Source organism: Megascapheus bottae, chromosome 14 (assembly GCF_031878675.1).
Source record: "Megascapheus bottae isolate mThoBot1 chromosome 14, mThoBot2.hap1, whole genome shotgun sequence".
NCBI classification, from domain to species: Eukaryota; Metazoa; Chordata; class Mammalia; order Rodentia; family Geomyidae; genus Megascapheus; species Megascapheus bottae.
In genome coordinates, this window is record NC_143522.1 from 9,616,636 (window position 1) to 9,629,840 (window position 13,205).

The 13,205-nt window shown below is 35.7% G+C and overlaps 1 protein-coding gene across 3 annotated transcripts in view; it reads left to right on the forward strand.

Annotated features, from left to right (window-relative positions):
• Pcnx1 (pecanex 1) overlaps positions 1-13,205 on the forward strand; it is a 143,847-nt gene that overhangs the window by 78,478 nt on the left and 52,164 nt on the right. For all 3 annotated transcript variants that reach the window (XM_090344398.1, XM_090344399.1, XM_090344400.1), the window contains 5 exons: positions 5,107-5,197; positions 7,403-7,460; positions 9,393-9,610; positions 11,623-11,776; positions 12,750-12,782. In XM_090344398.1, the coding sequence (XP_090200524.1) occupies positions 5,107-5,197; positions 7,403-7,460; positions 9,393-9,610; positions 11,623-11,776; positions 12,750-12,782 (554 nt within the window). The remainder of the gene's footprint in view (positions 1-5,106; positions 5,198-7,402; positions 7,461-9,392; positions 9,611-11,622; positions 11,777-12,749; positions 12,783-13,205) is intronic.

The window sequence follows — 13,205 nt, forward strand, 5'->3', positions numbered from 1 at the left end:
CTTTGTAAGCAGGTACAGCTCACACCTGTAATCCTAGTTACTCAGTACACTGAGATCTGAGGATCGTATTTCAAAGCCAGCCTGGGCAGAAAAGTCAGTGAAACTCTTATCTCCAATAAATCACTCAAGAAAGCCCGAAGGGGTGCTGTGGCTCAAGTGGTAGAGCACTAGCCTTGAGCAAAAAGAAGCTCAGAGACAGTGCCCAGGCCCAGCACCAGGACTGGTATTAAAAAAAAAAGCAAAAAACAGTTCTCTTTGTGTCTTGGAGTTAGGTGGTAAGCATTTTTATTAATATGACAAATTATAGAGTCCCATTCCTTTTTCTCATCTTTTACCTGTATTTTATCACTGTTGAAGACTTGCTGTGCCCTTTGTGGCTTCAGGCAAATACTTCAAGTTTCTTTGGTGTTTTAGTATCCAATTTTGTTCATCTTGCTGTCACTTACTGACTTAGCTTACACTGAAATTGTATACAAAAAATTATTTGGCATCATTAACAAATTTAATTTTCATAGACAACAGTATTTATTGTTGAATATTCAAAAAATGAAAAGCTACATGCTATTTTTTGTAATGTTGATTTTTTTTCCCCACAAATTGTAAGAGAACCTTTCTATCAGATGTAATTTTGAACCAGGAGTTGAGTATGTGATGGCTTTGTTTATTTATAATCATAACTCATGTGGAGAAGACATATTTTGTTGGTGTTCTACTTTCTTATAGTTATTAGAAGTAACATTTATATTATATTTCTTTTCTTCTTCTTTTTTTTTTTTTTTTTGCCAGTCCTGGGCTTGAGCTCAGGGCCTGAGCACTGTCCTTGGACTTTCTCAAGGCTAGAGCTCTACCACTTGAGCCTCAGCACCAATTCCAGCTTTTTCCTAAGTATGTGGTATCGAGGAATTGAACCCTGGTCTTCGTGCATACTAGGCAAGCACTCTACCAGTAGATCAAACTCCCAGCCCTACATTATATTTCTTAATACAGGATAATATTAAAATAGGGCAATAAAGGTCCATTTTCATTTTGAGTCTAAAGTTTAAATATGAAAAATACATGTGAATTTAAGATACTGCTAATTTCTATAAACTAGCAGTAAAACCTGTATTTCTGTTTGTTCTTTTAATCAACTAATAGGCCATCTTTTGATAGTTTGTCACATTAGCACATTAAAATACTATTAAGCTTTTTATCCAGTTACTTAGATTATATGTTTTGACATGATATTTTTCCTGGTTTGTTTATCTTCTAAATAAAATTCAATACTTCCAAAGTGCTATGAGTTGCCATTTCTGAAGATAGATAAGGATGTGAAATTGTTCTTCTGCCGTTGAGAATGCAACATGAAATCCCTTTACAGTGTGTTTGTTTTGACAAATGCCCTGGGTATTTACAAACTTAAACATGTTCTTCATGAAGAAAATAAAAGCACTGTTGAAGTCACGCACATCTGCCAAAGTCATAGCCTCCTGATTTTTTGGACTGTTTATACTTATGATTAGGTTTCTACATTTTATTGTTAGTCACTGATTTTGATAGTAGTATTCAGAGGTGTAGATTTAGGTAATCAATGAATCAAGTTTTCAACTCTTGTTGAAAAATGCTTTTTAGGGGAAGGGAGATACTATATTTACTTAAAATGCAACTATTTCTATGTAAGTTGAATATTTAACAGACAATCTATAGTAAAAATTGAAATTTATAAAGGTACTGTAGTTAGTTTTAGTATTTAAATTGGGGGTGGGTCATGGGGTTTGAACTCAGCCTGGGCGCAGGCCCTGAGCTCTTCATTAGCTCAAGGCTATCACTCTACCCCTGGGCCTGGACATTGTCCCTGAGCTCTTCAGATCAAGGCTTCTACCCTACCCCAGAGCCAAGCCCCACTTCCTGTTTTCTAGAGGTTAATTGATGATAAGAGTGTCAGGTCCCTTTGTGCCAGGGCTGGCTTTGAACCCTGACTCTCAGACATCAGCCTCCTGAGTAGCTTGGATTATAGCCACCGCACCTGGCTTATTTAAATATTTTCAGTGTTCTAAGAATGGAACTTACATAACTAAAAATCCTATAGAAAGCTTAAATACTCAGAATATACTAAAATAGTTTCTTTTGCCTACAGAATTAACTTATTTTAAAAATGCATGTAGGTGCACCGGGAGTTTGGCCCAGTGGTAGAGTGCTTGCCTAGCATGCACGAAGACCTGGGTTCAATTCCTTGGTACCACATACATAGAAAAAAGCCAGAAGTGGTGCTGAGGTTCAGGTGGTAGAGCTCTAGCCTTGAGAAAGTCCAAGGACAGTGCTCAGGCCCTGAGCTCAAGCCCAGGACTGGCAAAAAAAGTCAAACTAATGCATGTAGGTTTTATGTTATGACACATAGCTTACACAGTTTACCTTTACTGAACTTCACACACAGTAGTTAAGCCCTCTCTGCTATTTGGTTTGGTCATTTAACATATGATTTAATTTTCACTTTTGTAATTCATGATTTTGATCAATGTTTTATCTACCCACGTAAGTTATGATAGCACAACCAACTTTTGATCATTAATAAGTGATAAAAATCTGAAGTTTGAATTTTTTTTTTTTGCCAGTCCTGGGCTTGAGCTCAGGGCCTGAGCACTGTCCTTGGACTTTCTCAAGGCTAGAGCTCTACCACTTGAGCCTCAGCACCACTTCTGGCTTTTTTCTATGTATGTGGTACCGAGGAATCGAACCCGGGTCTTCATGCATGCTAGGCAAGCACTTTAACCACTAGGCCAAATTCCCAGCCCCTGAAGTTTGAATTTTAAGATTTTATTTGAGCCAATATTTTCTTTCCAATTAGGAGTATTTATCTACTAACTTTTAGTAATACTTTTTAGTAATACTTCTAAGAAGTAAGGCAGGTAACAGCTTGTTTCATTTTATTTTCTTCATTAATCTTGTTTCTAATGATTCCTCACTAAAGGACAAGCAGAAGCAGAGTCTTACATAATTCACATGCCAAATTGTCCTCCCTTGAATGATAGAGCAAACAAATCTAATACTTTTTAGAAAGCTTTGCTAATTTATCTTGGGAATATATTATTCCAATCAAGAAATGTTATCACATACAACAGGAACACTAAAGTAAAATTGACATGTTTTATCTCAAGATTGATAGGATGTACTCAATCGTATTTATTGAAGTAATGAGTTGGGCATGCTATCTCAAGCTCAAGCCTGTAATCCCAGATGTTTGGAAAGTGGAGAGTAGAGATCCGGTTAGAGGTCTGACTGGACAAAAAAAGTTTGTTCTGGGTGTGGTGGTACATGTCTGTTGTCCCAGCTCTGGAGGAAACCTGCTTGCTGGGCACCGAAGTGTGTGCCTGTCATTCTTAGAATATCAGAACTCAGGCTGATAGTAGGGGTATATATATAGACTTTTATCTCAGAATAACCAGTGTAAAACAGAGCTGGGGGTGTGACTCGTGATAAATCATCTGCCGATAATCATGAAACCTTAAAATCCCAAAATAAGAAAGGTATCACTTAAATAATAAAACCCTTATTATATACAATTTACATTATAGACATGGAAAATTTTCACTTTTAGCCCTGTTGTAAAGGCAAGTTCAGTTTGCCCTGTCATACTCCTTGTATTTAAAATCTCAGTAATTCTAGCTAGTAAAAATAAGACTTCATAAATAACCCAAAAAGAGGACTAGGTGCAGGGTTATACATTTCATTCAACTCTGCTGGGAATTTGTATTTATTTATATGCCCTCACCATTGCTATGGCTCCATAGATACTCAAGACTGCATTTTAAGCAGTATCCAGACTTTTAGAATTCCATTATTGGAAATAACTTTTTAGCTATAAAGTTTGTTTTAAGATAGATGGGAGTTTGTTGCAATTTTTTACACTCGAGAGAACAGTAGTGAAAGCTAGAGGGAAACTGCAGCAAGGTCTTTAAGTAGCCAGGCAGATTGGGCTCTATATCCCATGGCTGGATTTTTAATCTCTGTCCATTTGCAATCAATTTATTTTCAAACTCTTTTACGTAAGCTCATAGAGATACTTGGGTAATTGCTCTTTCTATTTTTTTTTTTTTGCCAGTCCTGGGCCTTGAACTCAGGGCCTGAGCATTACTGTCCTTGGGCTTTTTCCTCAAGGCTAGCATTCTACCACTTGAGCCACAATGCCACTTCCAACTTTTTTTTTTCTATGTATGTGGTACTGAGAAATCAAACCTAGGTCTTCGTGTCTGCTAGGCAAGCACTCTACCAGTAGGCCAAACTCCCAGCCCCTCTAAATTTTTTTAAAATCTAACTCTTTGGAAAGAATCATACAAGTAGTATTGATTAAATATTTTGATTGTCACCAATATTATTACTTATTCACATATTTGAACTTTTTGAAAGCCATTCTGATTTTCCATTTTGTTTTAAAAAATTAAAGTAACTGGTTTACTATCTTAAAGTTTGAACTGTTTCAAACATTAAAGTTTTATAGAAGAGCCACTTCCAGGTAGTCTGGTGACACTTAAGTATTCAATTCATTAATATGATTACTTGGATTTTGAGAATGTGCTAGTAGGAAGAATAGAAAAGCAGATTTAAATACCTTACATTTAATGTGTGGCTATATATGTTCGCATAACTATTCTCTTTAGATGTATATATATATATATGAATGTATGTATGATGTACTTGCATCCATACATACATATTTGATGCTGGGCCTAGGCCTTGAACTCAGGACCTGAGTACTGTTTCTAGGCTTTTTGCTGAAGGTTAGTGCTCTATCACTGAAGCCACAGCTGTAGTTCCAGCTTTTTGGTAATAAATTGGATATATGCATTCCATGGACTTTTCTGCCCTGGCTGTCTTTGAACTCTCATCCTCAGTTCTCAGTCTCCTTCCTGAATAGATGGGATTACAGGCATGAGCCAGTGCACCTTGCCAGCATTCATTTCTAATTCCTATGTTTTTAAATTCCATGCATGTCATTCTTTTTTAAACTACAACTGGAAAAGGTTACAGCGGTTTTTTTTTTAAATTGAAAAAGATATAAAATTCAATATGTCATAAAGCAAAGATTCTGAGTATTCTTATGGCTCTTTAAAAATATTCTTTATTTTCCAGGTAAGTTTTCTTCTACACTCTATGAGACTGGTGGCTGTGATATGTCACTTGTGAATTTTGAACCAGCAGCACGAAGAGCATCGAATCTCTGGTAAGTTTGGAAACATTTGGAGTATATATGCATTTAGAAATATTTTTCATGTTTATAATAGTTTTAAGTCTGCTAGTAAAGTATCTTAAAATTATTTTCTAGTGGAAAAATGGTACATATTCATGTGTACTGTTTTACAACATCGTAATTATTGTTGCGTGGACAAATGTAGCTAATTTATGTAGTACCTCATTTATATTTTTTGTTGTGAGGACACTTAAAATCCCTTTTTCAAATGTACAGTGTATGGATATTGTGAGTCACAATGTGAGGTGTAGAATCTATATATTTAAAATAAATGTATTATATACTGAAAATTTTTTGGTAAATTTGTTAGGAGTGTTTCCAGTTTAGCTCTAGACTTCATGTTCTCTATTTTGTATGATATTAGATATTTTATTAGAAACATAGCAGTATAGAATCACCAATTTTCTTCATGAAATTTTATTTCATTATAATGTTTTCATCAATTATCTTTAAAAATAACCAGCTTTTGGCTCACGCCTATAATCCTAGTTACAGTCTCTCCTCTCCTCCCCTCCTCTCCCTCCCCCCCCCCCCCCCTCTCTCTCTCTCTCTCTCTCTCTCTCTCTCTCTCTCTCTCTCTCTCTCTCCCTCTCCCTCCCTCCCTCCCTCCCTCCCTCCCTGTCCTCCCCTCCTCTCCCTCTCTCTCTCTCCCCCTCCCTCCCTCCCTCCCTTCACCCCCCCCTCTCCTCCCCCCACTCCTTCCCAGGGAATAGAACCCAGGGCTTCATGCATGCTAAGCGAACCCTCTACCACTAGGCCACGCTCTAGCTGTGTCCCAACCCCCAAGACTTTTATCCCCAATAAACTGCTCACAATACCAAAAATGGGACAGTGGCTCAGAGTTTAAACCCACAAACAAACAAAACTGGCTTTTCATTTAGTTTTAGTTTTTTTTTAAATCTATTTTGAAGGAAGAATTTCTTTAAATTTTTTTGTACAAAGGAGTTGTAACTTAATAAAGCAGCTTATTAATGTGATATATCTTAAAATTGATCTTTGTTTTTCCCTTTCCTGTTAGGAAAGAATTTATAAGATAATGAAGAAGAAAAAAAGCAAATTAGAAACCTGAATCATTTTAGTTATAGAATATATTAAAATTGGCCCGGAGTTTGGCCATGGCAGAGTGCTTACCTTGCATGCACAAAGACCTGGGTTTGATTCCTTGGTACCACATACATAGAAAAGCTGGAAGTAGTTCTGTGGCTCAAGTGGTAGAGCCTTGAGGAAAGCCCGAGGACAGTGCTCAGGCTGAGTTCAAGCCCCAGGACTAGCATATATATATGCTAAGTTTAATTCGTATTGTGCATGAGATTCCAATTTATGCTTTAAAATCTATTATTGTTAATTAGTTTACTTTCCTCACAAGGGTCATTTGATTCTATTGTACTTCTATTTAATAACAGAAAAATGATGCAGAGTTTTTGACATTTTACTACTTCTTTAGGGTTTAAGTTTCAACATGCTAATTTTGTTCCAGTACAGATTCTTCCTGTCAAAATTTATGAAGTTATTTATGAGTTATTTGTTTGCTGTGTCTGTAGCACTGTAGAGACATTTGTGGGATGGAGAATGGAAACCCATTACAATGTCATTCAAAAGAAGATAATTCCTTACATGACCAATAATGTAAAGCCTAATTTTAATTTCCACACTGTTCTGTACTATCATATCCTCGGCTGTTTTATATTAACAGCTTAAGTTTATTTTGTCTTTCTTGGTTCTAGTCAGTTTGGTAATTGCTTTCCTTGGATTATCTCATTTAAACACTTTCACAAGAACTGTGATATAGACACTCTTGTGTTACTGATGAGGAAACAGAGACAAAAGAAATCTAGGCAGCTTGTCTAGGATTTCAGTTGCTTGAAAAAGAGATCCGAATATATGCAAGCATGGTGAAACATGCCTTTTATGAGGTTAAAGGAGGAGGACCATGAGTTCCAGGCAGGTTGGGCTATACAGCCAAGACCCTGTCTCAAAACATGTTAGCAAACAAACCAATCCTAGGAATTTGAACATAGAGCTATGCAATGGCAGTTCTAGGAAAATGTCATTTTGCATTTTGAAATATAAATAAAGAATGAGAAAGTGTAAATATCATCTAATTGTTAAAGGATTTATTTTTCTTTCTACCATTTGACAAACTGTTTATACCCTGAAGTCTTTCTCATTTTATTTTAGTGACACGGATTCTCACGTATCCAGTTCTACCTCAGTTCGATTTTACCCACATGACGTGGTAGGTTTCTCTTGATTTTGATAAGATCTTTTCAGATTAAATCTCAAAAATGCATTTATTATTGAAAACCATGTCCTCTTTTTGCTGTACCATATTTTCTATATCCTTGGATACGAAGCAAACATGAAATTTAAATAGCCACATTTAACAAATACATTGATTTCTATTTACTCACCAGCATCATAATCTGCTTGCCATTTTAAATTGCCAATAATATGATTTGATATACTTATTAATTATTGGCTATTATTTGTCTACCACTGTTTAGTAATGAGATTATTGTATAAAAATATGCCATTGTCATATATGATGCAGTGGGGATTTTAAAAAATAATGCTACTTTTGTTAGTAAGATATATATTCAGTTTAGAAAGACAAAATGGTTGAGGTCCTTGTAAGCAAAACATAGACACACACATATACACACATACACATACAAACGTAACATACATACACTCATGCATGCAGTTTTAGTCTTTTTGAAGATGAATTTCGAGCAGGGTTTAAAGACTACATTTCGAGCAGGGTTTAAAGACTACATGTGTGAATTGACATTGAAAAGTACATATTTAGCAGTGTCTAGATACATTTTTGCTCATTACAACTTGGGGTATGCTGCTGGTTAAGGAATAGAGATGCTGTGAGGTGTTCTACAGTTAGATGCATAGCCCCTTATCAAAAAGATTATCTGGCCCTGAGTCTTGCTGATGTCAAAGTTGAGAACCTCTAGCATAGATGGTAAGAAAAGCGTGTTTTGGGAGTATCTATCAATGTTTAAGAGATAGAAATGGCTATGTCATATATAGGGGAAAAACTGGCTATTCTCATACATGTATTTGGAAAGTTAAAACTTCCTTTATTATTTTTTTTAACCATTACATGTATTAAATCTTTATAGAGAAGCAAATCTTATTGTTTTCCACTTTTAAACAAAACAAGAGGCCTTGGAATTTGGCCTAGTGGTAAGAGTGCTTGCTTAGCATGCATGAAGACTTGGGCTTGATTCCTCGGTACCACATACATAGAAAAAAGCTAGAAGTGGTACTGTGGTGCAAGGGTAGAGTTCTAGCCTTGAGAAAGCGCAAGGATGGTGCTCAGGCCTTGAGTTCAGTCCCCATGACTGGCAAAAACAAAAAACAAAAAAACAATACAAGAAACTCAAGATAGTAAAATGCTTCCTATTCTATTGCCAGAGACAGTGAGTTTTTTATGCTCTTAGTGGAAAATTTTGGAACGTGTAAAGCTAAAATTCAGTTTCTTGTATAGCTCCAGATAAGAAGCCTGCTAAAACAAAACAGAGTAGGCTTGGAAGCATTGATAAAACTGTAAGAAGAAACAATAGGAAAAAATGAGAGATGATGGTTCATATTCACCACTAACTGTGAGGTTTATAGCTTGATGAGAAAAGAGCATAAGTGTGCCAGGGAAAAGAGAGCCATAAATGATATACTGTGAGTGGTATTGATGTGTTCATAAAATCTTAAGAGTTTAAAATATTTTTCAGAATAAGAACTTTGCCAAAGGTCTTTTATACTAATTTTCTTTGTTTTAGTCCATTTTAGGCTGTCCTTTTAGCCATTTCTAATGATTTATAAAAAATTTTCACAAGGAAGGCTGGAGTTTGGCCTAGTGGTAAAAGTGTTTGCTAGCATGCATGAATACCTGGATTCGATTCCTTGGTACCCACATACATAGAAAAAGCCAGAAGTGGTGCTATGGCTCAGTGGTAGAGCACTGGCCTTGAGAAAGTCTAAGGACAGTGCTCAGGCCCTGGGACTGTCAAAAAAAAAAAGAAAAAAAAAGTTTTCACAAGGAGTATACGAAAGGGGAGAACTAGGGGTTTAGATAATCTACAAGCTAGGTAGAAATGTATATTCAAGTTAAATGTACTTAAAAGATACTGAAATCTTTTCAATGCTGACTTTGTTTTAGCTCTCTCTCCCACAGATTCGGTTGAATAGACTGTTGACCATCGATACAGATTTGTTGGAGCAGCAGGACATTGATCTAAGCCCTGACTTAGCAGCTACTTATGGACCAGCAGAAGAAGCTGCCCAAAAGGTTAAACACTATTACCGCCTTTGGATCCTACCCCAGCTTTGGATTGGCATTAACTTTGATCGACTCACACTTTTAGCACTGTTTGATAGGTAAGAGTACAGTGTGATATTCAAGAAACATGATTTATTTTTCTTAATATGATTTTTTTTTTCATTTTTTATTGTAATTAATAAAAGGGTTACATGATATTTGCCATATAGAAGGTGCATTAGTTCACATACATTGATACCCTTTCACATGTCTTGGTACCTTTTACCCTCCCCCTCCACCCCCCCAATATATGATTTATTTTTAAATTGAATGATCCATTGAAGTTTTTACTTGATTATCATGTTGGAAAATGTTTCCTATATTATTCTCTTGAAGTAAAAGGTAAAACTTTAAAATAGTGACTGTTAAATCTACTGAACACTTTTTCATTTTTGTGAATGAAATTTTAAGAAATAGTGAGATTCTTAACTTTTTGATATAGCATAAAAATTGCCTTTACTTCTATATGAAATATTTTAGACAGTATTTTTTTTTATGCTATCAGAATTGTTTCAGCAACTGCAACAGAAGAATTAATGGCCTTTGTCACTAAGCTTGTTTCAACAAATGTAAAAACCTATGTTTAATTCTAGCAAGTGTATTTTTGGTTTATTTCAGATAACAGAGAGAGGGAAAGAAACCATTTGGTATCAAAATTTGATTGCAAATTTCATTACCACCTAACTTTTTTTTTTGGTGTGGAACTTAAGCTCAGAGCCTGGGTACTGTCCTGCATTTTTCCCCCCTCTAGGCTATTATTCTACCACTTTGAGCCACAGCACCACTTCTGGTTTTCTGGGGTTAATTGGAGATAAGGAGCTCACTGGCTTTCCTGCCTGGGATGGCTTTAAACTGTGATCTGCAGATTTCAGCCTCCTGAGTAGCTAGGAACCACTGGCACTAGCTAAAATAACATTTAACTTTCTGTGAATTTATTTGAGGCTTTTATCATTTAAACTTATTTATTTATTTACTTTGTCATTCAGAATATTAGCCATTTTGCAACATTTGCAAACATTTAAATAGAAGTAGGACTGCATATTAATGAGAATAGAATAATGAAAACCATTAAAATAGTTTTAAAAATGCAGGATAGAAGTCAGTTGTGGTGGCTCATTCCTATAATCCCAGCTACTCAGGAGGCTGAGATCTGAGGATCAGGGTTCAAAGCCAGCCTGGCACTAAACACTGTGAGACTTAACTCCAGTTAACCTCTAGAACTACAAGAAGTGGTGCTGTGGCTCAAGGGATAGGACAGTAGCCTTGAGCTGAAGAGTTCAGGTACAGCACCCAGGCCCAGAGTTCAAGCCCCACAAAGCCGACAAAAAAAGTAAAGGTAAGATAGAGGGATAAAGAATGAGTAACAGGGTAAGTTTGATTAAAGTGCATTATATATAGAGAGAGAAAATCACAATAAAATCCCTTTGTTAATAAATGTACATAAAAAAGAAAACATAAGACCTACAGTATATGGTACAGGTGGAACTCTGCAACCTGTTTCATCATGCTTTATTGTAAGAATTTTTTTATGTCCACATGAAACCACGTGTTATTTTCTTTATATTGTTCTGTTTTGAGGCTTAAACTTAAGCCCTTATGCTCTTGCACAGCTTTTCTGTTCATACCTGGCACTCTGTCACTTAAGCTAGATTTCCAGTTTTGACTTTTTGCTGATTAATTAGAGACGAGTCCTGGTCCTTTTTTTTGTTTGTTTGTTTTTGTGGTACTGAAGAGTGGAACCCACGACTTCATGTGTGCTAGGCAAGCACTCTACCACTAAGCCACACTCCCAGCATATTTTTAATATAACTCATTTTTTTTGTCCAGTTGGTCATAGGCCTTGAACTCTAGGGCTTGGTTGTTGTCGCTGAGAATTTCAGCTCAAGGCTAGCACTCTTACCACTTGAGCCACAGTGCCACTTCTCAAATTTTGTTTCTATATGCTCAGACACCTTGTTTAAACCTGGTATCCAAAATAATCTAAGCAAGCTTCATTGTAATGCTTTTCTTTTTTTTCAGTCTATTTTTTTTATTCATGATATATGCACTCAAATATTTTTTTCTGTTACAGAAATCGTGAGATCCTGGAAAATGTGTTAGCTGTCATCCTGGCTATTCTTGTGGCTTTTTTGGGATCCATTCTTCTCATACAAGGCTTCTTCAGAGATATCTGGGTTTTCCAGTTCTGCTTGGTCATAGCTAGCTGTCAGTACTCACTACTCAAGGTACCATCACCATTTCTTTTTTTGATACAGATAATACTTACTGTTCTTCATTTCTACCTGTTCTTTCATTGACCTTACGTTATAGCTTCATTGCTTTAAACAACTTAAATTTACGCTTTTGCTTTAATGCCCTTGGTTCTATTAATTTGTGTCTACTGTTTTCTTTTCAGTATAGCTTAAGAGTGAGAAAGGAAAGGTGATTAAGATTTTTTAATATTGTTGACCAGAAGAATAGTAGTTATAAAAAGAAATAAGGGCAAAAATTAAAATTTTTAGAAGACAGGTATTGAAATTGAACTTAAGAATTACCTGGTCTTATATTCAGCCAATGGCTAAATTTCAAGTTCAGTAAAGTTTATGTGGTGGGGAATTATAGGGTAGTGATAGACCACTTTGGTGAAATAGTTTAGTATGCTGTAGCAAACAAACTGGAATTTGGGTGGGAAGTAGTTGCATGATACCTTTAGAACATTTTTATAGCAAGGTTATGAGATTTCTTCCACTTATACAGCTGTAGTGCCCTTGATTATTTTAAATGGGCAAGTGTACATAACTAATTAAAATACCAAATTTGTGAGCAGAACTAGAATTCTCATGAACTAACCCATAATCTTATTCAGTTGCTAAGTGGAATCATGCCCCATGAGAAAGAATACACCTCAATTCTTCTTCACATGTAGCAGTGGTCTAAGTAGTAAGAGCATGCGTACGTCTGTTATTTGCCATTTCAAAAACACAAATTACTAATTGACCAAAATAAATAAGGGTTAGGAAATAGGTGAATTGCTTTTAATATCACAGTGACTCCAGTGTCTGGAGCTGATGTTTCATCATTAGAACACAATTAAGACCAGTCATTTCTTGATTACAGAATATTTATTTGAAATTGCTTAGGGCATTTTAGAAGTTGCCTTTAAAATGTAAAATTACCAGCAATTCAGTAGTTTAATCTGTCTTTCTGTTTTCTTTTTAGAGTGTGCAACCAGATTCTTCTTCCCCCAGACATGTAAGTCATTCCTAATATGATAATACTTTATAGTTCCTTATCACTTATAGAATTCTTTTTTTCCTTTTGTCATTATTTGGGTTGAAATAAGATTTATGTCATTATTTTCTCATTTTTGACACTGTGGTTGATTTTGTCAGCGTAAAATAAAATGGCATTGTACTAATAGACCCTAAATCTTGGTTAAAAAAGCATAATGATTCATCTTTTGACAGTCTATTTCAGGAGAAAGCTATCAGATAATCAGTTGAGTAATGAATTGTGAGTATGCTGGGAGCCAAGTAACACCATATCTAATAACTTTCTGCTGAAAGGCAAGGGGCAGGGCGCAAGACTTGATTACCACTGGTTACAAATGTGTTAGTGCTTTATCACTCTCTGCTGAGACCCATAGTGAGGATATATTAGCTGGAGGGACTTCCT